General features: G+C 41.3%; 2 protein-coding genes across 2 annotated transcripts; both read right to left on the bottom strand.

The window, feature by feature from the left end:
* Window positions 1-632: 632 nt before the first annotated feature.
* On the bottom strand, window positions 633-13,554 carry rrbp1a (ribosome binding protein 1a). Its single transcript, XM_026310248.1, has 27 exons — window positions 13,334-13,554; window positions 10,088-11,501; window positions 9,132-9,286; window positions 8,859-8,981; window positions 7,836-7,988; window positions 7,567-7,685; window positions 7,224-7,377; window positions 5,931-6,069; window positions 5,555-5,736; window positions 5,439-5,473; window positions 5,271-5,346; window positions 4,758-4,795; window positions 4,577-4,658; window positions 4,441-4,481; window positions 4,271-4,349; window positions 4,101-4,190; window positions 3,914-4,000; window positions 3,739-3,828; window positions 3,530-3,622; window positions 3,360-3,410; window positions 3,182-3,262; window positions 2,844-2,927; window positions 2,522-2,599; window positions 1,867-1,950; window positions 1,670-1,768; window positions 1,232-1,375; window positions 633-1,132 (listed from the first exon to the last, which is right to left on the bottom strand). Exons 2-27 carry the CDS (start codon window positions 11,481-11,483, stop codon window positions 1,094-1,096), a joined length of 3,792 nt encoding a protein of 1,263 aa, XP_026166033.1. The 5' UTR covers window positions 11,484-11,501; window positions 13,334-13,554; the 3' UTR covers window positions 633-1,093.
* Window positions 13,555-17,832: 4,278 nt separating this feature from the next.
* snx5 (sorting nexin 5) lies at window positions 17,833-24,652 on the bottom strand. Its single transcript, XM_026310261.1, has 13 exons — window positions 24,495-24,652; window positions 23,304-23,408; window positions 23,077-23,187; window positions 22,708-22,829; window positions 22,432-22,555; window positions 21,958-22,053; window positions 21,749-21,854; window positions 21,544-21,619; window positions 21,286-21,325; window positions 21,107-21,193; window positions 20,501-20,660; window positions 20,326-20,411; window positions 17,833-19,127 (listed from the first exon to the last, which is right to left on the bottom strand). The coding sequence occupies exons 1-13, from the start codon at window positions 24,528-24,530 to the stop codon at window positions 19,077-19,079; spliced, it is 1,200 nt and encodes a 399-aa protein (XP_026166046.1). The 5' UTR covers window positions 24,531-24,652; the 3' UTR covers window positions 17,833-19,076.
* Window positions 24,653-24,819: the final 167 nt, after the last annotated feature.

Here is a 24,819-nt window from a genome sequence, read left to right as displayed (position 1 = left end):
TCACACTGGTTTTCATAAACTCAGAGCGCTACAGGTGGGCGTGTGTGACGCAGTGAGAGACTGATCACACCCGAAACAAAACCATACATGGCTTTTGAAAAAGCTTTCAAGTGAACTCCATCTTGTGATACACTTCCTGGTGTCTGTTACGTGGGTGTTTCAAGAGGGAGTTCCTATTGTACAGCCACACTCTGTGACCACTAATGCAAACCAAGGACTTACTGTGTAAAGATCTAAGCAGTGCAATGCCACATTTTTTTTTAAGAATAACAAAGGTTATACGGACTCATAACTTTCCATTTTATTGTATGAAACGGGCTACTGTGACGATGTTGCTATGTAGTAACACTTCCTGCCAGAAACCGACCCTATTGTCTGCACAGCAGAGTTGTAACAGTTTTTTGCCAATTACATGCTGACAGGACAGTTTTACACATTGACATGGCGACGAGCAGCCCGAGCTGTGTTCGGACCAGACGTACAGTGATCTTATACTCGCAGTTTTGCCATTTGATTCAGGCCGGACCTGAAACTATGACTGAATACAACATTTTCATAGTAGCCAAACTTCATGTTGCTTCCTGCCTGCCTTCATCACACCACTACAGCGACTACGACTCAGACACTTGGAAATTACTTAGAGCTACACTGTAGTTTATTCATTCATACAAATTCAAATTCAATGTGTGGTGTTGGCAGTAAGCTACAGAGGAAAGCAGGCCATAAAGGTACTGCATCATTGAGCCATAAAATGTTCCCATCATTCAACCACATAGAAAAGACATACAAAGTAATTGCACAGGTCTCCCTTTTAACACTGAACTATGCAAATGTTCGGAATACAAGGCAGGGGGATAAATAACTTCTGACATAGCCAGAACTGCTGAAGGAATGTGGGTTTCGATACAATTTGCAGAAGGATTCTTTCTTCTAATCTTACTTTGAAATGTTCATAATATCAAACGTGATTCTTATGAGTTGCAATAAATGCAATCACCTACAGTACAAGAAAGAAATAGTTTTGGAATGCACAACTATGGTAATCATAAGGCATATTTGGCAGTTTTGTGTAGTGTCCGCAGTAAATTTCCTCTCAGACGGACGTTCCTTCCTTCAGCTCCACGTACTCTCCCTGGAAAACAGCAGAGCACGATTAGTTTCAAAACAGACAAACACACAAACAATTTTACTTTATAGATGCATATGTGCAGTCCTCACGGTGTCCTCTCACCTTGCCTTCCAGATGCTCCTGTAGTGTTCTCACTGTCTCTCTCTCTTTACCCAGCTGTTCCTGAGTAGCTTTGAGCAGCTGCTGGAGCTTGGTGGCTGCCTGGCCCAGATCTCGGGACAGCTTCTTCTCCTTCTCCAGGCGCTCCTGTGCCAACAGCAAACATTTGACTAAATATTAAAGTTGACACGAAATAAACAAAATTAACAGATACAAATTTCATTCTGTAGCCAAACTCACTTAATCCTGCTTCTTGCAAGTTACTTGCAGTGCATTTTAATTGTTTTTCCCCAAAATCCTTATTTCACAGCACCAATCATCAGCCTATTATCATCATTCAGTTTTACCACTTATGTAAATGAGTGACCACTTGGCAACAGCCAAGAGGCATCATCAAATATAATCCATCTATTATAGTTTGGATTTTACATGTTAACACACCTTGAGTTGAGCAACATCTTCTGTATCAGCTTGTGGTGACTCTGCAGAAACCTTCAGTAGATCCAGATGTACTTGAAGTTCTATTATAGTCTTTTGGGCCTGGAGATTGACAAAACACTGGATGTTATCCACTTGGACTTTATTCATATGCCACTGGTGTGAAAAGCCTAAAGAGAGAGCGTGATCAATGGTGTTACCTGCTCGAGCTCTTCAGAGAGCTGCTGCCTCTGAGTCATCTCCCCGAGCAATTTCTCGGCTGTCTGACTCAACTCATTCTGGACCTGATGGTAGACAAACACAGGGACACACACACAATAAATACACCCGCAGACAAACTGTTACCACATACATGCAAACATTCCTCTGTCAAAGCAGCAGAACTACACACACTCACAAAAAAAAAAAAAAAAAAAAAGCTGCTTGACCTGTGTGCAGAGTAAGTTTCTTCTCAGATTATTTCAGAGAAAAAGAGAGAAAAGTTCTGCTGCTGTTAAAAATGACAAATATCTGAAAACAAAGAAAGAAAGGTGAGCATGCGAAAAAGGGTGTGAAAAAAAAGCATGGGTTAGAGTCACATCTACTCAGTCAGCGCACACACTGGTTAGCATAAACAGCCGCTGTGCCAGAAGAGAACTGGACAGACTGGAAATAGAGCAGCTCTTCATCAGTCATCTGTTACTCAGTGTTTGAGTATCGTGGCCACATCCTCGATGAATGGGTTGGACTACGTGTTGACTATATCGAAACCTGGAGGAATATGTGTTTTCTTTTAAAGTGAACTGCATTCATTTGTGAACGTGTCCCAATCATTGTCCAGTACTCTCTGACAGGAAAGGAAAGGCGCCCTGTGACCTGTCGGGGTTGAGCCTCAGCTGGGCCATTCTGTTCGCGCTGAGCCAGCATCGTGATCTCGCCCAGCTGCTCTCTGACCTGAAACGGGAAGCCATCTCTAGTCACTGGTTTTATAACCTCCATCCATGATTTCTCCATCCTTAGTGCTACACATCAGACACCTCACACCTGGCTCGTTTTGTAGATTAAGAAATCATTGATACATATTCCTTCATGTGTAACATCAATAACATGTCTCCTTCTCACGTCAGCTACACTGTCAATTGAATGGAGAAATATTATAGTCAAGAAGAAGGGACACCAGGTACGTCAGTAAAATCACCTGTGCAAGCTCCTCCTTGTGTGCCTGGGTCTCCCTTTGGGCCAAATCCAGCTGGTTCTGACACTGTGACAGCTGCAGCTTCAGCTGAACAAAGAGCACAGCATAGAAATGAACAGAGGTCAGGCAGGTGTGTCTGTAAATGCATCAGAAATGCCTGACGCGTGTCGAGGATTTACTTGAACACTGTGTGTTATATCAAGTCTGGATTGCTAATTCAGATTTGCATAAAAATGGCTTTTTTGATTACCAGAGTAAAACTCCAATAATACGTTCACCCGCACATAAAGATTCACAAAAAAGCAAAGCAAATGATCTGTAGCTTTAACCTGACCACATACCTGCTCCATCTCCTCTGAGGACCCCTGGTTGTCTGACTGCTTCTCCAGCTGGGCTTCCAGAAGCATCATCTGCTCCTTCAGCTGCAGAGAAAACCCCAAATAAACAATCATTTCTAACCTGCTATCTTTCAAGAGCCCAGTTAAACCTTTTTTAATGTTTGTGTGTGGAAAAACCCACCTGTTCTACACTTTGGTCTTCTGCCTCTAGCTTACTGATCTTATCCAAAGCCTGGTAGGTGTGTGAGAGAGACTTCTTTTAAATATTGTCATGTAACCCACATGTGTGATATACCAAGTTCAAAAGAAAAAAAATTCAGTAAGTGATTTCAAGGAAGTACTTTAATTTACCACACTTAGCTGTTCCTCTGAGTGAGCCATCTTGGACTTCCATACCAGCTCTTCCTCCTCCACACTCTTTTGCAGATGTTTCAGCATTCCTTCCTAAATGACGAGGGAAAAAAGGATTATATGTGCTGTATGAATGTACTACTCACACATAGATCCACAGACAAACTTTAATCTGACACCGACCCGACCCGACCCCCCCCGGCACTTACTGTTTCAGCCAGGACCGTCCTGTACTGTTCACATTCAGCCTGCAGGGAACCATGGCTCTCCTCGGCCTCCTTCAGTTTCTCATGCAACTCCTGAAACAACCAAAATACATTCAGAACTTCTTCTGCCAGGCTAAATCAAACCACGGCATGATAAAAGCATAAAATTGTGCCTTACAGACAATGCTGTGCTTGACTGAGTCTCCTGGCTCTGCTGGCTGAGGGTCTCCTTAGCTTTCTGCATAAATACTTGTAACCAGTTGGACTAATTAAGGGGAAAAAAAGCATATAGAAGATGTAAACACTACATGCATATTATTTCACAGAAGAATGACCAAAATCCTCAGAAATCACTTTTGTTTTACCTGTTCTGTCTCTAAGGGTATCTGTGGGAACAGTGTCTGGAGAGTTGCTTTGGTTTCAGTTTGCAAAGCTGTCAGCTGTGCCATCATGTTCTGCTAAAACAATAAAAGACAGTCGGTGAGGTGATCAGGAGATCAGTTGATAAATCACTGATGTGCAAAAAGAGTCTTACTGTATCATTGGTTGACTTTTCTCTCATTTCTCTCAGCTCCTCTTGTAGTGACTTGACAAGTGCATCCTTCTCAGTTAGGCTAGCAACAACCATATCAGACAAAACAAAGGTCAAAATAACAGACTTCACAATATGCGAGGCTGCTGTTTTCATATCTCAGACTCATTTACCTGTTCTGTAGCTGTGTGAGCTCTGTGGAGCTATCTGACTGCTGAAACAGAGATGCCATGCAAATGTCAGATATTTTTTGATCTGCAGGGCTGCTCTAGAAGTAGAACCATGCAGTACATGGAGAGGTACACTTACTGGTGTGTTCTTAAGTTGCACCATCTCCTCTTTGAGGTTTTTAAGTTCACCCTGAAGTGACGTGATGAGGCTGCCATCCTCCCTAAAGGGCACATGATTGATTTAAAGTACGGATAATCGAACATACATGAAGGTGTTAAAAGTGTAAGATTTGAATGAAGAAGATGGAAAAGCACCTTACCTTTTATTTCTTTGCTCAAGCTCAACAATCGTGTTCTCCTGTTCAAGAAGAATAATTGGGATCAGCAGTGCCACATTATTGGGTGCTTTCGGACCAGACGAACCTTTTTATATTTCTTAGAACTATTGGAGGAATTTCCTCTTTTTTGTGTCTGCAGTGTGGGATCTGAGAACTCTTAATAGTTTGGAGAACCTTGTTTTCGGGAACATTTTTAGCTCCTATTTCGGTACTTTTCAGTGGAATAGGTACCACAAGTGACGTGCATTTATGTTGATTCGTCAAACACAATGCGGCACCGGCAACAACTGTTGCGCAGAAGTGACATCGCTATACCAAGCTAGCAGTCGGAATACAAACAGAAAAAAAAGGCCCTTAGAATCAGTTCTCAGGTCCTTTCTTCAGTGGGGTAGTCCCTATAACTGAGTCCCCAGGACCGTTCGGTCTGAAAACACTGTATGAATAGAAGCAATTCCTGCATGGTCAGATTCAATACCATATGTTTGCAACACTTACAGCAGCTTTCAGCTTCATCTGCTGTTGCTTCAGGTCGTCATGAAGCATGTTCAACTGGCTGTCCTTCTCCTGAAGGCTGCAGAGAGGACACAGCATTTCAGCAAATCAGTCAGTGAAACAGCTTAGGATCTGATGTTGACTCTGAATACAGGATGATCAAACACTTACCTGAGCTTTAGCTGTTCCAGCTCTGCAGTATTCACCTGCTGAATCAGACATGACAAGCATCCTTAGGCTGTGGTCAAATGACTAACCATTTCAGAAAAGGTGACAGTCTGTCCTACCTGATTGTTTTCCTCCTCCTTTTGGCTCTGACGGGCCTCCAGCAGGGAGTTAATAGAGGCCACCTGCTGTACAAGCTGGCTTTTTTCTGCCTCTGTCGCTTTCAGCTGGGCAGTGAGGACATCCACCTGAGCAGAACGCTCCTTGATCTCAGCCTCCAATCTCCCCATATGCACTTGAAATTCTGTAGGAACAAAATAAAACACTTGCAACTTATTCCATATATTTATATTCAGAAACAAAAGCTACTAGTTTCAGAAAAAAATGAATAAATGACATTTCTATTTCTTATATTTTATTCTTTACTTTTAAAATGCTAAATTAAGTGTAGTCTTAAAATCTGGTAATCATTGAGACCTTGTTCTCCCAGTCTCTGACCTGAGAGTGCACAGTTGTCCTGCTGAGCCTTATCCAAAGTGGTCTGCAGGCTGCTGTTTCTACTCTGTGTTGTTCTGAGCTCCTCGCACACCTCCTCCAATCTCCTCTGTAACGCCTGCTCGCTCTCTGCATGACTGGCCTGACAACACAATTGACCAAAATACATCAGACAGCAGGGGGCAGCAAAGATTCACAGAAAAATACAAAAGCACAATGCAGTATCAATGCAAAGGGTCTACTGTCGTGTTTGTAAGGAACCTTTAAACAGCCACCTCTCTGCACATTCACTGAAAATCTCCATATTGTATTATTTGCAGATAATCCACCAGTGGAGGGAAAAAAGAAAATCCTTTGGCTTTACAATGTGTAACAAGTTAGACATTTAAACAGCATGTCAAGCAATCTGTTTGGATTTCAAGAATGTGTTTTGTAGGAAGTGCTTTTAACTTAAAAGGATGTTAAGATGATTAGCCTGCCTGTGCCTTTTTGGCAAGATCAGTCCAAGCAGCAAATTTTCAATGCTAACTGAATGAAACACATTCACACAATTTCACAACGGCAGCAAAACTCATTTCAAGCCAAAGAAATTAGATTAAAAAAAAACAAAAAAAAAAACATCTTTCATAACTTGGGTTTGCGTAGTGTATACAGCCTGATGGCCTCAGCCATTGCATAACTGGTTTAAAGATGTTAAAAACTGTCGGAAGGGTGTTAGGGAATGATCAAGCTGAATGAACACTTGACCGTCAGGAAGTGCTGACTCACTTGCTCCACATAACTCCTACCAGTTCAGATCAACAGCATTCCATTAGTGAGAAACTGCGTGGGCTGAATGTATATATGAGCAAAGCAAAGGAAGAGTTAATTTAAGACAGAGATGTTCTGCATATCTAAGTCACGTCATGTTATTAACAGCGTCAGACTGTTTCGTCTCCTTTACAGCCAGTTACAGAAGGCTGTAAAGAAGGAATGGTCCTGTCCACATACACACATTCCAGCTGGTGCAGTGAAGCATTTTCCCTGCAGCTTCATTATTGTATGGCTGCATTCCAGCCCAGCCCTGGGCTGTGTGATTACAAGGCAATTAAACTTCCCATAACATTAGTTGGCCAGGGGATAGGTGGGAAAGGTCCAGGCTTGCGTTTTATAGAAACACTGTAACAAACTTGCTGCTTGAACAAGCTTTTTAAAATAAAAAAAGAAGACCTTAGAATTAATTTGTTTCCATGTTGAAACTTGATCTTATTGAACATAATTTAGAATAGAGAGGTGTTTGCATGGGCCAGGTCAAACCTGCAGCAGGGAGAGCTGCTTCTCAGCAGCAGAGACCTTGGCCTCCAGCCCTTTCCTGATGTGCTCTTCAGCATGTATGCTTTCAGTCTTCTCTCCAAGTTCCTTGGTTAACTTTGCAGATTCCTGCCGCAGCTTGGCCATCTCTGCATTTTGTCTGAGGACAGAATGACAGTCATTCAGAGACAGGTTCAGCACACAAAAACGAGCAAACCTTCAAGGTACAACACACATATCTCCAAATACATAGACACTAATAAATTTTCACCATAAAAAATATAAATATAAAATTGGTCAAATATATAGCATTACAGCTTCTCACATACTGTTACAGGGAAGGACTCACTTGCTCTCAGCCTGACTAGTGGCTTGATTGAGGGCATCGCGGAGAATGGAGTTCTCCTGCTGTAGACGAGCAAGTTGTGCATTGGGGCCTTTTTCCAGCTGGTCTTGCAGGCTAATGATCTGGAATAGTAATTATTTTCTTTTTATGCTTGTCTTTATTAAACTCGGCATGTTGAAAAACTGCATCTTGCTACGTTTCAGAACAAAATACAAACTGAAGTATATAAATATGAGTTGTACATTAAGAAATTGTAATACTTCAGAACTAACCTTTGCATTAAGTCTCTGGGTCTGGGCTACATGGTCCTGATAACTGGCCTGCATGCGAGCTTGCAGGGCAATCATGTCTTGTTCCCTCTTATTCAGCTGGGAACTCAGCCTCGTCTCCACACTGGCCACCTTGGACTTCTCTGCAGACAGTTCCTGATACACAAACAGCACAGTCAGACAGCACATTTAAATTCTGATTAATGACTTTAAATCATGCTAACCTAAGACTACACTCATACAGATCCATAGTGCATCATCCGCAGTTATGCAGTCACGCAGCAAAAAAGTTGGACCTGGTTCAACTTGATGTCTTCCAGCAAAGCATTGACTTGGCCAATCACATGCATACATACATGCTGTGTGTTCTCACAGCTTTGTAATGTGATTGTTATTTCTGCTGTTCACATTGAGGCCCGCATAAAACAAATATAAAACGGTTACTACTGTAATAACTTTCAGAGTTGTACCATCCTGTTTTTGAGTGTTACAAACCAGTGTGTGATGTTTAATCCGCTTTAAACACATAAAGACATTTCCTGAATGCCACTTCCTGATTGTATTTCATTGGGTCTCCTGTGCATGACACAACACACCCCCAGCAACACAGCCCCCTGTGCTGTCATGGTGTAATTGTCTGTGTGACGGACTGACCTTTCATCAACTACCACCCATAGGAAGACATGTAACATACAGTAGCTTATGCAATGGGTGGAATACTTTAAAAAACAAAAACAAAAACAAAACAAAAAAAGGTCCCTACAATCCAAAAGTCAGTTAAAGTTACATTTTTTAACTAACTTTTGTTACAACTAAGACTTTTTCCTCTGCTGCCACCTTCAGGCCAAACTACATTTCTTGCCTCACTAGTAAACGGATCTAAAAGGTTTACAACAATTGTGTTCTCTCATGCATTTGGTTGCCAGCAGGGCTATACATAACTTATATAACTTTGTCTATAGCTGGTATAGACAAAGTTGATATGTTGCAGAATCTGGCACCATCAGCAACACTTGTATGTCAAACCTTGGTGAGCTCTCTCAGACGGTTCTTTGCTGCTGAACAGTCCTCTTGTTCTGCCGCCAGTTGTTTCTCCCTCTCTTCCAGTTGCTTCTTCATCGTGGCCACTGGGTCTCCTTTCTGAGTGGCCTGAAAAATAATCAAATGTAAACAGAAAGGAAGAAAAAAAAACAAAAAAAACAAAAAAAACAAACAGAATGCTTTCAGTGCTTGTAGGCTCTGGTTAGTCTAAACTGGAAAAGCGACCCTTTCTTCGACAGTGACTGGGGTGTAACATACCATGTGCCAGGTGTCCTGAATGATGCCGCCTTTTTCAGACAGGATCTCAATCAGCCTATGAGCCTCCCCCTCACTGAACACCATGCTACTGATGGTCGACACCAGAGCCTTGTAGGGCAGGTACAGCGGAGCGTCAGCAGAATCAACCACTGCCACTAAAGAGAAACACGACATTTCAATGACAACACACAATTCAGAATTTATGTCATGTTTTAAACTGAAAGGCCAGACAAAGCTCATTAGGCTGTCATGGTGCAGTCTGAATTCACACACTGCCTCTGGAAAAGGACAAGGTTGTGACTTGTTCTTTGGGTTTGGGTCCCTGGGCTGCTTCAGATGGCAAAATGATGGGGCACTATGGCACCAAGCGGAGACAAGCCTCAGGCAGTAGAGAACCCCTCTACCCCCCACCCTCTCTACCCATTGTCAGGGCACTGAGAGCCTTTGTCAGCTAACAAAACAGGGCAGCGGTGTTTGGACAAGCTGGTGTTTTCTGTGCCCCCCAGAGCTGAGTGCCAGACATTACCCACCACTGTCATTAGCTGTATTTTCCACAAGTATACGTCTAGGAAGTTCATCAGTACTACTGACAGGATAAAACTGCCTAATATTGTGAGCATATATCCACTGACCTCAACTTTAATGCTATTTCACCACTCTGTCTGAGCTACTATCACCAGTGTTATGGCTAAGGCAGTTCCTGCCTAGACTAGAATTTCCATCAATTCAGAGAAGAAGGCTAATTTTAACAATAACTTAACAACACACTGATACACAACAGTGGTTCTGATAGTTGGTATGCAGTGAAGGGTTTGTGGGAAAGTGTAGTGTGCATAAGAACAGATTTGGGCACGATCACCATCCCAACTACATGGGACAAATAAAATATTTTACAAATAAAAAGTACAGTCAACTGCAAAATGGTGAGTCAGATCCTGTAAAACATGTCTTCTTACCAGGTTCAGTCTTCTTCTTAGAGCCCTTCTTCTTGGACTCTGATCCCTTTACGGCAACAGCAGGAGCCTGCTGTGATCCCACAGGGGGCACTGCCATCACTGGGATGTCTTTAGTGGCAGCCTCAAGTACTGGAGTAGACTTGGCTGATGCAGGGGCAGGGGCAGGGGAAGACTTGGCTGATGCAGGGGCAGGGGCAGGGGCAGACTTGGCTGAGGCAGGGGCAGGGGCAGACTTGGCTGAGGCAGGGGCAGGGGCAGACTTGGCTGAGGCAGGGGCAGGGGCAGGGGCAGGGGCAGACTTGGCTGAGGCAGGGGCAGGGGCAGACTTGGCTGAGGCAGGGGCAGGGGCAGACTTGGCTGAGGCAGGGGCAGGGGCAGACTTGGCTGAGGCAGGGGCAGACTTGGCTGAGGCAGGGGCAGGGGCAGACTTGGCTGAGGCAGGGGCAGGGGCAGACTTGGCTGAGGCAGGGGCAGGGGCAGACTTGGCTGAGGCAGGGGCAGGGGCAGACTTGGCTGAGGCAGGGGCAGGGGCAGACTTGGCTGAGGCAGGGGCAGGGGCAGACTTGGCTGAGGCAGGGGCAGGGGCAGACTTGGCTGAGGCAGGGGCAGGGGCAGACTTGGCTGAGGCAGGGGCAGACTTGGATGATGCAGGGGCAGGGGCAGACTTGGCTGATGCAGGGGCAGACTTGGCAGGGGCAGGGGCAGACTTGGCAGGGGCAGGGGCAGACTTGGATGATGCAGGGGCAGATTTGGATGATGCAGGGGCTACCTTAGTTGGGGCAGATGCAGATGCTTTGGCTGGAGGGGACACAAGGACCTCGGATGAGGCAGGGACTACAGAAGACTTGACTTGTGCAGAGGCAGGCATGACTGGAGCTACTTGAGTAGAGACTGGCTCAGTCTTAGTCACCTTCTTCTTCTTCTTCTCTTTAGGGGAGGGGGCGGGTGAAGGCTCAGCAACAGCAGGGCTCATCTCCGCAGCAGCTTTGGCCTGGGTATCTGGTGGTGCTGGAGTTGAAGTAGGTTTAACCTCAAAAGCCGGGACAGGTTCAGAGACTGAAGCAAGAGCCGCAGCCACAACTGGGGCAGTGACAGGCTCAATGACTGTGTCAGTTTCAGCTGCCTCTTCAGTTTTTTCCTGCTCTGGAATCTTTCCATTGGGCTTTTCTTCTCTCTTCTTACCACGGCTCTTCTTCTCAGATACTTTGTCCTTCTTCTTTTTCTCAGAGCGAACAGGCTGCATCTTCCCTAACTCTCTGCGTTGTTTGGCAAGGGCCTCCTCATAGGAAGTCTCCTTCATGGAGAAAGTGGAGACAAGGACGATCCCGACAGCAGAGATCACCATGAATCCACCAAACACCATTATCCCAAGGGTCTGAGGGTCATAGATGTCCATTGTTCAACTTTGGTTAACCTAAAAAAAAAAAAAAAAAAAAAAAAAAAAGAGAGTGGGAGACTTGTTTGGTTCTTCACTTTGTTTAAAAGAAACAATTTATTGTAGACAACAAAACACAAAGGATTTCTATGAAGGGGTGAATGTTCATATAACACTATGTAGGTAAGAAAACTCCAACACCACCAGCATTTCTCCGTGTGCATAGGCAAAACCAAACAGCAGCTGTATTAACAGGGCAGGTGGTGATATAAAATTGCGATTAGTGCTGAATGAACAACCACGGGTTTTACCTTCAACAACCTCAAGGTGTCACTGTAATTTCCAAAAACCTTTGCCTTCAGGCTACATTATCTTATCAGCAAACTGCGTGGCAAACAGCAGCTGGTCAAACCACCTTGTCCTATAGCGTTCTGCCTTGTGTTTGTACCCGTCAAATTCACCCAGAGAGTAAAATCCCAAACACCACTTGACTTCAAAATCAGTCACTGAGCGTTTTTGAAACAATTCTTTTATAAAAAAAAAAAAAAAAAAAGTTTACAACTACAAACACTGAATTCACAGGATCCTGTTTCAAAACTGTCTTAACTAACAAACTTATTTGCACATTAAAAATATCATTAGAACTCTCACACGGTTTTTGCTAAGTTGCAGAAAACAAATGGTTTAGCAAAAAAACATTACAGATGATATACACAGAGTTACAAGCGACTGCCAAAACTTCTGAAACTTGGCTGTTGGCTGCTGTTAATTTCCTGCCCTGTGGAGAAAATAAAAAAAACATCCCCTAAGGGGTCTTTCAACCATCCTTTTAAGCCTCTGAAAGGTTCCTGTCCCAAACCAGTATGTTTAGCCTGCAGAAGAGTAAAGTTGGCTGAGAGTTCAGTGACACTAATACTCCTCTGTTTCATTCTTACAGCACTATCAGTTATATCTTTGTTTATATTATGGGCGTTTAACTGTCAGAAATATACAAATGTAAAACAAAGACAATGTGGAGCTTTATTTTATTTGAACAAATCAGCATCGTGATGTGGCACAGAAAAACTGCTATAATGAAAACAGAGTCCAGAGCCTGTGGTTTGTGCAGGGTCTAAGAGCTCGAAGCAAAAGTAGGTTTGTACTGCCTTCTAATCTGTGATCTCCCACATCAGTGCATCTCCGCTCACACAGACCTGAAAAAGATCACTTCAAGAAAACTCACCCAAGTGTGATTTTTTTATTTATTTATTAGAATAAAAGTGCACCTCAAAGCCAATAACACAATAAGCTGTTTTACTTCTTACTTATGCATAATTTCAAAGATAATGTAAGAATATGAAACATCCATACAAAACCACCCACATCTAATTTTAGTTAGTTTAGTTTTACAAAAGCTTAGACTTTGGAGCACTTTCAAAATAGTTTAACATCAAATACTAAAATGATCCTACTGAAGGCACAGCTGGTCTTAGGCCTCGGATATGATACATCGAGGATACCCCACATCAGTATCCATTCAAACACACATTAAAGCAACCAGAGGGTTGGTGTGTGATTATTTCTAACGTGATACGATTTTTATCACTACTTGCAGACTAGCATCGCAGCTAATACCATCAATCAATGAACTTGGCTAATGTCCTGGACATTATGGTACAAAGTGTCGGTGTGCGGCACAACCTGCTCTCTACGAGCTGAAATACATGAGTAAACTAAACAGCTAAGGGGGAATAAAATCCAAACTAATGTGGGGTAACTTTGCCTGGCTGTGCTGCTGCACTTCTGGCTAGCTCAGTAGTATCAGTGGGTAGCTTCCCAAGCTAGCTAGCACTGGCTCAATGAATAAAAACCTCCAGGATTCCCACACTTACCTCGGCGGTGATGCAGCTACGTCTGCTCGTCTAAAAGGGAACGGAGAGGGGGCCAAAAGCTTCGAGTGGTGGGTAAAAAGCTGTCTAGCTATTTATCTATCTGGCTAACTTGGTTTTTCTTCTCCCTGTGCTCTCCCCCTCACTCCGCTGGAGAATCCGTGGTCCGCTGTGAAGTCGTGGCACTTCTAGCTGACTAGACGTGCTGGCCCCGTGCCCCACATAGCTGCCATAAATCCAGGAGCTTTCTGATTGGCTGGAATCCACTCGAGCGGATGTGGGCGTGCTGGGAGTTGTAGTTTTCTGCCTTCGTGAAAAGACTAATGTAGTTGGCCAATTTTCAGTCAAACGAAAGTTACTAGTTAATAGTAACAGTAGTAGTTTTGTTTGCAGAAACATTATTTTACATTTGGATGTCACTTTATTAAGCCTTAGGGCTGTTAAGCCATATTAGTCTGAACTGCCTTGTTCTAATATGCACATTATAAATCCTCTTTGTTGAAACTGTATGATATTTACACAGTAAACTTCAAACCCCACATCCATCTATTGGTTGCAGCATTTCTTCAACACATGCACATTTCCCAGAAAGTCTGCCTGCTACTGTTTGTCTGGTGTCTCAATTAACTTTAAAATAGTTTTCTGTGAGATTGAACTGTACTATAGTGTTGACACTAACCGTCTCTAGTTTTACTCTACCTTATTAGAATAGGACATCTTTTTACCATCGTCTAATATCCCCTGGCCATTTTCAAATGCGTATCATTTACACATTCAGGTGTAAGCTTTTCTAGCAAGGCTGTAGGCCTGTCAGACATTATCATTAGCCACACCTGAACAGTCACGCACAAGTTGCAGGATAACATTGTTAGCATTAGTGATGTTTAGGTTCTGACAATCCTTATTCACCACACCTTCTATTATTTTAACAGCCAGAAAACTAAATTATAATTAGAATGTATTAGTGTATTTATGCAATGAGGTTTGTCAATGGAATACTTAGCGCCTCGGCACAAATAATGGAACATTTTTTCCATCCACACCCAAAGCCTGCTCATTTCAAAAATGTTTTTATGGGCATCCTTAACACAACCTCTCCTAAAACTGCTACATGAAACAGTTTTGGAAGTGGAAGTACATGTTACCTAAGTTGAGTCAAAGAACATCTTGTGTAGTGTCAATATAAGTGTGATTTTTTTTTTTTTTTTTTTTTTTTTTTGGTTGACAGCCTACATAACCAAGTTCTCGTTTCTCACACTGAGTCGCCAATCCATCTGAAACTGAAAGTTCAGCATGGGCCACATTCTCTAACTAGCTGCTCCCTTGCTGTGGTATTTGTCTACTGGTATTTGAATGTAAAAAAAAACCAAACAAACCAAAAAACAGCAGTGAAATCTAAATAATGCCAACCAAAGTAATTCTGTTGTGTGATCTCATACTGTAAATAGAAAAGGTTTAGCCAAAGTGTCCAGCTTTCAAAATGTTTGGTCTTTTGAGTTTTTTTTTAATGTCATGATAATGACAGAACCAAATTATTCAAGGAAGGAAATCCATAAACTGCTAGATTCTACAAAAGTGAGAGAATGTCTTTGTTGTCTTTATATTTATTTTATACCATGAGACTCGGGCGAATAGAAAGGAATGGGAAAACAGGATCTAACAATTTGTAGTTGTGCACAAATTTTACCTGATGGGCACCAGGGTGAAGCATCCTGTTCTGTTTCATTAAGGAAGCACACACAGTCCAGTTATGTCAGCAATCCTTGCAGGTGCAGGTTTTTCTAATGAGCCTCTTCAGAGGACACAGTTTCGTTCTTTAGGCAGCCTTCATGCTTTATGCCCTCAGTCCTGCTCCAGGGCTTTTGTCTGCACTTATCATGACTTTTCAGTTGAATAGTGCAGATCTGCGGTATAGGAAGCAGGTGCTGTTACAGACACAGTCAGCGTATTTATGATGCTGGCATGTTAATTCTTGGCATTTCATCCATCCATTTTCTATACCTGCTTATTTCTTAACCAGAAATAAGCATTGATCTACACCCTGGACAGGTCACCAGTCCATCACAGGGCCACATAGAGACAAACAACCTCACACACTCACACTCACTCCTATGGGCAATTTAGAGTCACCAATCAACCTGACATACATGTTTTTGGACTGTGGGAGGAAACCAGAGTACCTGGAGAAAACCCGCACAAGCACAGGGAGAAAATACAAACTCCACACAGAAAGGCCGGGTTGCAAACTCACAACCTTCTTGCTGTGAGGCAACAGTGCTAACCACTCATCCACCATGCTGTCCACTAAAATGAGGAATGCTTCACGAATTCGCGTGTCCACTTCATCTATCCATGGTAAAAGATTCGGTAACACCTTTATTACTCTTGCTAAGTCTTGTCTGAAATGGTGTCTGTGTGTGTGATTGTGGATTTTGACATAAAAGTAAAAATATCTGGGATCAAAAAGATTTAACTATAAGAATAAATAATCAATGGCTTTCCAAAGCTTACGTCTCCGAATGCTTTGAATATGTGTAAAATCAATCTTCCCACGTTAGAGCCTGTAAATGATCTAACTGTTACCAAGAGGAGATAAGAAAATTAATAAAATCAACAAAACAAGTATGTGAAGCAAGTAGATTTGTTCCTTTATACCAGTACAAATTGCAGATCATCACAGTGCGTCATTGTATCACCTGTTTTATTTCTGTGATCAGATCAACAGCTAAAGAAATTCTTTATCATCACAATACAGCACACTATATAACATCACAGAGGGCAGAAAATATCCATCCGTTATCTATACCTGTTTATTCCTCTTAGCACAGGGAGAACATGCAAACTCCACACAGAAAGGCCCCTGCTGGGTTTCAAACCAAGAACCTTCTTGCTGTGAGGCAACAGTGCTAACAACCCCTCCACCATGCTGAACAGGAAATATCACAGAACACTTTTATTTTCTGGCCACTACAGCCTAAAAACATGAGCAGCTCTATTCTTTCTTCGTTTGACTTAGAATGATAAATGAATGCAGCCTAGAGTGCTGAGGGTTTTGAAAGAAACACAACTCTAAAATTAGCCAGCAGACTTGCCTGCATTTGCATTGATGACGCAAAACATTCTGTGTTTCAATGATACATGTTAAACAAAGTCCCGGTTGTTTCTTTTTACAATAATAAAAAAATGCTAAGTTTGTACTGAATTCAGTCACTACTTCAAATAAACTTAAAGACACTGGGAGCAGACCTGGTTGTCTTTGTTGTCTGAACTACAAAATGATTTTAACAGCTGCCGCTGTGAATGATGAACTGACTCTTTAAATGCACTCATATGTGTGTAAATGTGACTAAACTCTTTATTTCAGTTAGTACCTTAAGGTAATTAAACTCATTACCTAAAGTACAGTTAAGTTTTACATTTTCAAAACTCCTAAATGAAGAAATTATTAAAGCTAAGTTAAGATACCTCACAGTTTTAAGGCAAAAAGGAAACTTACTGTTTCTAAGCTGAGCAAACTTATAATGGTCTGAAGTGCAGCTGCACAAAATGTACCTGAGAGACTGAATTTTGGACTGACACTGACATGCAGTAAATACATACAGGGTATCTGGACAGTGCCGTGACACAAGCTCTCTGAAAGTAAGTGTCTAGACTTTGACACCTTAAAACAGACATCTCAGGTTAATACCCAAGAAGAGGCCAGCATAGCAGTAGTTCTTTGATGTTGTGCTTTCAAATGCTGTTTGCTCTGATTGCAGTTGCCAAACTAATGTGTTTGTACCGATAATGTGTTATAAGCTCATTGGCTGTGGTCTGTGGTTTCAGCCAATCAGCAAATCAACCCAACTATACAGGTCACTGTGACTGCACCGCTGGTGATGTCAATATTGACAAATCCGTCATAGACAGGTTCGGCATATTCTGTCTTACCCCAGGATTGTTACAACTTTCCTGCTCCGTGTCCCATTTCAGTATATTTGCTGATAAATGAAGACTTACTAAGCACTATCACCCTGACTTTTCCAATACACAGTTTGTGTCACTGGGATTTCCCCCGCAAACCAGTATAAAGTGATTCAATAAAGGTACATGGGCTGTAATGCAAAGTCCCAGCAGAAAGTATTTGATGGAGTACACATGGGTTGTAGTGTCTCACTGCAGATTATTTGTTTAGGTCAAGTTGCTTAGTGCTGCTCATAAAGTAGGAAATGTGCATTCTGGTAGTGGTGATTCCCATGAGCACTCTGGCATTTCCTCAGAGTTTACCTAATCCACCACACTGTCCCATCAGGATCCACTGTGGTCAATGGATTTAACACAAACATGAATTCAGCAGTGTTTAAATTCAAGAGCCCACACGCCAAACTTTTGTTGAAGTAAAATACAGCGTACATATACCGCCATCTAGTGGTACCAGGAAGATAACTACAGCGTATATTCATAAGACTGGAAACCTGTGATGTCCAAGAAACTCACAAATCAAATACACAATGGGACAGACCAAACTTGGGAAAGTAGGATTTTATTCAATGTAGTTATTACAAATTTATAAAATGCTAATATTCTGTAAGAAAACGCATCATGTAAAGGACTTCACACAGTTGGTATCCATTAGAAATACATTCAATTTCTTAAAAAACTAATGCATTTTAACACTCCATTAAGCCTGGTCGTGACCGTCTTGCTCACTATTTAAGTGCATCTTTTTATTTTCAACTGTTTAAATAAACTGGTAGGTCTGGTAGATATATCAGGTTTGATACATTAGATCACATCAATAATAAAGGGTAATTTAGGGGAAAATAAAGAACAACAATCATAATTACAAATTGAAAAGGACAGAGTGAATAAGCAGAGTAGCCTGGGTGCAGAAGCTGCAGAGGACATAATACATCTAGTGAGGGGTCTTGTTAGTGCTCCGTGCAAATAAAACCAAAATGCAAAGTCATGGTCTTTAATAAGAGTGATTTCTGATTCAATCATTTTTGCAGAACAGATTTTCATTTTTGATAACTCTGGGATCTGAGGCCACTTCTTCCAGATAAGAATATGAGGATTGATCCAACTGTCCATTCCTGAGGCAAAGTGCAGCTATTTTTGAACACATGATGATGATCTGGGTCGCCAGATGTGAGTTTCATTACTAGAGGGTTAGTTTGGTTATACACTAGTCTCAGAGCCCAGGAATGCAGAGCATGAGGATGTTTTTTCCAGGCGCCAGTTTTGCTTCTGTAAAACTGTTCCATTAGCAAACAAAAAAGCCCCAACAGATTAAGCATATGAACCATAAAACAAATTACAGCTATGCAACAAGTAAAGCATTCCCCAAGCCTTTTAAAAAGAGGTATTTTAAATGTATACAAGGAAGATTTCTACTGTGCACAATGTAAAAATGAGAAAACAAGAATTGAAAAAAAGGGATTCACCTCTATTGGTGCTGCAAAAATATGGAAGACCTTAACGTTGGCAATCTCATCCTCTCGAAGAATTCACATTGTGTTAGACTCCCATAAATAATGGAAAAGGATGGACCACAGACCAGAAAACAGGGACTTTGTAAACATGAAGACATTCTGCTTATAAGACGCTCAGTCTTGTGCAGGGTTTTAAAGTGGCATCAGATCCCTGGTGGAAGCTGAAATAGGGCTTGGAGTAATGTCCATGTGAGACCCTTGGGACCCCAGGTTTCCATTTGTTTTGCCTGGTCACTTGGTGATGGTCGGACAGAAATACTCGAAAACATCAGTCAGTTGCTTTTGAGCAGGTCAATGCATCCCTGCAATAAGGTCACATTGTTCTGTGGAGTAAGACGAAAACAGTATTAGTAATATGCACTATGTACACTATAGCACATGCTTGTCAAGGATCCACGGCATAAAGTCATTTAGCATAAAGCCAAGTGTTATTGATCATCTTACAATTTGCTTTTCTGTCTCATTTTTAAAAAACACTAATTGCTAGCAATGTAGTTCACATCAAGGACTCATCTTTTATTTCAGTTCTAACAAATTAAATGTTTAACTGCACAGTTGGATCCCAGTTTTAATCAGGTTGTTGACTACTCAGATGTTTGCATGTGTAAACTATAGTACATATATTATATATGGAAACAGAATTGTTGTCCTGATTTTGGGTAACTGGAATATGCGGGGTGGATGATTTTAAAACGAAACAGGCATGCTGTGAGACACTCAGGTTTTTGTTCACTGTCTGCCATCTATCTTCACAAGCAGATCTTCAGTTTGTGTGTGCTGCTTTCATTAGCAGCAGTGAGCGAGAGAGAGAGAGAAACATCCCCAGGCTTGTTCTGTGTCAGTACAAATCAAAGTTCTTTAGTTCTTTAGTCAATCGCACAGACTGACGCTCAGTGAGATGATCTGAAGGTGTGCTTTCGAAGAAAGCAATCATGAACCTGGATAACATTATGACTTGTTTACACGAATGTAAATACCTGAGTTAGTTTATTGTCATAACCGTATGAAGTGCTGTGTAAACAGTGAAATGCAGGAAGACTTTGGGGTTGTGTTATGCTTAATTTCTAAACACAATCAAACTTCTCAAGTTCCACTGACAGTGGGGATGTTGTCTGGTCTTTCAAATGACCGGTTCTCTTACAAGATGTACCACAGCTATTATTCAGAACAGTGATTAAGTAAAAATATGGAAGTGAAAGTTGGTAATTGTACAGGACATATGCCTGAATGGAAACCTGTATAAGAACTGCTTGGTTAATTCTTTGTTTAGATATTTATAATAAACCAATCAAAGGCACGCTGAGAAACTTTAATGAAGTTTTCAGGTGCATCTGAGCTGAGTTATGAGACTTTGACTGTGCAAGGGAAAATGGTCATTACAGTTCAACTACACTATACCTACACTATGTGACCAGTATGTTCTATTAGTGTAAACATATCACCACACTTTGTCACAGAACGTAAGTGAGAGCGGTCTGCTACACACACTCAGGCATAAGTCAGCTGTATCGTGCTGCTCACCTTGGCATGTTTTATCTCAAGCTCGGCCATTTCTATGAGGTTCTTCCTGAAGGCCACAACTCGCCTGCCCTTGAAACTGGTGAGCTCTAGGAGGAAAATATTGTGCACTTTAAAAACACACACAAAGAAACAAGAAGAGACTGAGTCTGCATCAATTACACATGAATGTACAAACCTTTCTTCCCAGACTCTGAGAGCTTGTCAAATTTCTGCAGGCACTGCTGTTGGTGTTCCTCTGCCTGGGCGATGTCCTTGCTCTTCAGTCGAGCCTTATCCAGAGCCTTGTTAGAGTTCTCGTAGTCAGCTAAGGCCCGGGCTCGTCTGTACAAAAGGTCCTAGCAGACATGACCCACATAGTTTGACTTAAGAAAGAGTGAATAGGGAACCTAATTCCCTTCATACATTGTTTATACACACACACACACACACACACACACACACACACACACACACACACACACACACACACACACACACACACACACACACACAAGTAATTATCTGTAAAATATCCAGATATCCAATAAATCAATCTACTTTCATGTTTGCATCTGCACCATGCACTTCTGATTTGTTGAACAAAGTTGATCCTCAAATGCTAATATTAAAGTCTGAATGAATACTAACTTAATGAGCATTCTGAATATAGCAAATATGAATATCACTGATACCATATTGGAGAAAGACTAGTTCTGAGTGGTGAAGATTATTTTCTCTTTATTTTTACCCTTAAATGATTTAGATTTACTTGGATGACACGCAGAACATAAACATGTTTCACCTTAGCGGCCTGAATGTCTCTCATGTAGTATCTTAGCAGCTCTGTGAGTTTCAGCTCCTGGTCAGATGCTACTCTTCCCTCCACTTTCTGCAGACACACAAATAAACACATAAAAGAGCTACCACAATGCATGAATAAACCACAGAACATATTTCTCTCAAATATTAGGTTCTACTCACTCTGAGCTTCTCAAACAGGTCTGACAACTTCTCGAAGTGCCTGAGAAAAAAAATTAAGCGACAACAGGGAAATCTCTACAATTATGTCTTTGAAAAACATGACTCAATACAAATATCATACAACTAACAATCAAACCAAACATCCTGAAAATCACCCATAATGTGCTGATCTGTTGAAAGCCAAAAGGCCAACAGAGAACCAATGCTTATAATCTTCAACAGCGTGGTGTAAATCATTCCATTATATGTTACACTCACTTCTTGCTTGCTGTACTGTCATCAGCAGAAATACTGTTCAGAGTGGCAGAGATGTGAATATAGTCATCTGCAATGTCTGTAACAGCAGAAGTCAAAAATCAAAACCAAACAGAATTTCATTCACCCTAGCTTACAATCAGTGTGAATAGTCCAGTACTACTCAACATCCAGTTTAGTATGGGAATATTAAAATGCTCTCTAATACTTTTATGTGAGCGGGTCATCTTCTCTGCTTTGGCAGTGGAATCTTTTATCTTGCTGTAGTAATCAAGCAGGAACGTCTTCTCCTGCTCAAAAAAGTCATCGACTTCCTGTGTAGGAAAACAAACACACAGGTAATGGAGGAAGTGGCGTCGGAGCTATGTCTGTAATGCTGTTGTACATACAAGTAAGCTGAGCATGTAGAAGCCCCACCTTTACTCCTGAGATAAGGACCTCATCAGCTGACTTCACCATGTTTTTGAAGAATCCTCCAAACATTTCCTTGGCATTCTTTCTTCTTACACTGAGCTACAATGACAAAATTTACAAAGGATTCTTAGTTATCAGTGAGAGGAGTATGATTTATTTGTTGGAACTTATTATGTGTATTAGCAGAACTATCTAGGAACTAAAATAATGTTTGAGCTCAAACAATCACTCATTGTTATCTGTTGTAGTGTAGTCTACAAACACAGGTAGTCTCTTCCTTTTAATCAAACACCTGCATAACCCTTAGTTCCGGTTTAACAAATCCCACTGCTACTGACTGACAAAGCTTACACAAATAAGCATAAGTGCTGATCACAGCAGGATGTAAGTCACGTGTCTTAAGTACTTAGTAACTGCTACTTCCTCTCTTTCCAACTGACAACTCAGGAAAGGAAGTCAGCATTTTGGGGAACTCACATCCTGGTCATACTCCAAGAAAATCTGGAAGTTTCTGTCTTTGCTTAAAATGGGGTGAGAGGATAATCTCTGCAGGAAGATTTCATGCACTTGGACAGTCTTCTTAAACACAGCCAGGTACTCGCTGAAAAGAAAAGAAAACAGCATCCTTTATACAGATAATAGAGCAAGGAGATAATTTTAAAAAAATGTTTTGTTTTTTTTTTGTAAAGCTTCTAACATTACATTGTCTAAAAGATACAGAGCAATGTGGTATGTTTTGAGTGTCACACTCACGCCTCCAGCTCCTGCTTCATTTTAGTGTACTCCTCCTTAGTCATTGTGGCTTCACCTTCCCCCAGTTTGTGCATCTTCTCTCTTGGGCTCTCAAAGTCAGGCTTTGGGGGGGCTGGAGGGATCTAAGAAAGACAAAGCAGGGAAAAACTACTTTAAACATCCATGACTGGTTAAACTATTGTACTGTATAATGCAATGGTAAAATTTTATTAAAATATCTTCCAAACGCACAGTCACTTGGTTCTTCTGGAATTTACAGCTAACAAAAAAGTGCAGCTGTGTTTTATTTTTATAATTTTTCACTGAGGACACAACAAATACAGTGACAGTGATACAACATATGTCATTCCTACAAGTATTCCAACTTACTATTAGACCAGCATAATCCTCTGTCTCAACAAGAGTGTCATGTAGCCAGATAAAGTCTTCATGCTGCCTGGGAACGGAGAATTCAGGTTTCTGAAAGCAGCTAAGTGTGGTCTGGGAACAGAGTAAAATAATAGTATTTTGTCAACAAATACTTTCTGGAATATTTTTAAGGTTAGGAATTATATGCGCATGAATGTGTCATTATTGGGATACAAACAGATTTTTACCTTTGTATGGACAGTAAACTTGACTTTGTCCCGTTCACAGAGTGCATCAGGAATGTCAATAAGAAGAGATGCATCATTGTTTAGATCCACAGACACAGAGCGCATCTAAGGAAAATGAATACACCAGCATTATCCAAAATAATCAGTTAGGTGATCTCATCTTACATTTTCTTCAGTTTTTTTTTTTTTTTTGTGGTCACTTCATGTTGCTTTTAATAAATTTCGATTTTTGATTTGATGTTACAATTTATTTAACATGTCACCTATTGAACCGGGGTCAGAGGAATTAAGAATAAACAATCTGCACACCACAGAAACAGTTATCAAGCTCAGCTGCTGCATTTTGAATATTGGTAATGTAATTAGTCAGTGTTCATAATTTAAAAATATAATAGTGTCAGCAAATCTCAAACAGTAAGGCAGTGATTTCATAGAGCTTGCTGATAGATGACCAAAAAAAGCTTAATGTGCACAGGGGCCTTTATAATTTAGAAATACAGGAAACCAAAGCCCTGGAAATCCCTCGTCCATGAGTTTAGCTTGAAGGGTTTGAGTGTTGGGTAAAAGATCTGGAGGCCCTGTTTTTTTCAGAGTAGGGTCCAAGCCCAGGGCTTTAAATTAAAGAGTTAGTTCACATCCTTGCTGAGCAGTTTTATTATGGCCTAAATAAAAATCATTGTCTTGACTTGTACGTGCATGTTGTTGTATGTTGTTAGATAGTGGTATTAGCTGGTTTCTAACTATAAATAACAGGTTAGGTGGTACAGTGTTGTCGTATCCCAATCCAGTATCATTTGCCAGTATGAACCAGTATGAACCTCTGCTAATAAAGTGTAACACATGGCTTCACTCATAACCTACTACGATTCCCAGCACAGTTTGTTGTTACACAGGCTTTAAGGCTAACTCTAAGTTCTGTTGCAATGAACAACAAGCAGTGACATGTTTTGACACGGTGTCTGAGTTAGGTGACATTAGCAAACATTTAACATGTAGACTGGCGCTACTCGTTTATTTATCGATAACACGTCAGCTAGCTTTAGCCCGAGGCTAGCGTTAACGTGATGCAGACAGGGAGCAACAGTTAGTTCATGTTTGCTGGAGAAAGCTAATGTTAATATTAGCTGCCTTGATGCTACGAGAGCTGAATTTGGGGACACACGCTGAGCCCTATTTAGTTAGATAACTCACCTTATCCTTGTTGATTTCGTCTGCGATAGATGTCATGATGGGAGTGACCTCGAAGCAGCAGCCAGAAAGGGCCAACAATCCAAATAACAAAACTATATAGAGGAAGCTCTTCCTGCTGACGAGTTAGCTGTCAAAGCCTCTTCTTCATGATGAAACATTAGAGCCCGCCTTAACGTGGATCTGATTGGACAGTGTCAGATTTACAAACACTTCTATTGGTTTTCGACCTAATCAGTCATATCATATTCATTTTAATTTAACGAAGTCTTATATTATAACTTGTTTTTAACAGTCGCAGTCTGCTGTCTTTAACTAATAGGCGCTA

The sequence above is a fragment of the Mastacembelus armatus genome, chromosome 15 (assembly GCF_900324485.2).
Source record: "Mastacembelus armatus chromosome 15, fMasArm1.2, whole genome shotgun sequence".
NCBI lineage: Eukaryota > Metazoa > Chordata > Actinopteri > Synbranchiformes > Mastacembelidae > Mastacembelus > Mastacembelus armatus.
The sequence above is the reverse complement of the archived record's forward strand: the minus strand, read 5'-3'. Positions and strand labels throughout refer to the sequence as shown.

Coding starts and splice junctions, on each gene's coding strand:
- snx5 (XM_026310261.1), bottom strand. CDS start 24,530: ATGACATCTATCGCAGACGAAATCAACAAGGATAAG. Junction 22,556..22,707: donor ATGAAGCAGGAGCTGGAGGC/GTGAGTGTGACA, acceptor TTTTCTTTTCAG/CGAGTACCTGGCTGTGTTTA. Junction 22,054..22,431: donor TCTTGGAGTATGACCAGGAT/GTGAGTTCCCCA, acceptor TTGTCATTGTAG/CTCAGTGTAAGAAGAAAGAA.
- rrbp1a (XM_026310248.1), bottom strand. CDS start 11,483: ATGGACATCTATGACCCTCAGACCCTTGGGATAATGGTGTTTGGTGGA. Junction 5,347..5,438: donor CTGGAACAGCTAAAGCTCAG/GTAAGTGTTTGA, acceptor TCCTCTCTGCAG/CCTTCAGGAGAAGGACAGCC. Junction 3,623..3,738: donor GGACGGTCCTGGCTGAAACA/GTAAGTGCCGGG, acceptor CTCGTCATTTAG/GAAGGAATGCTGAAACATCT.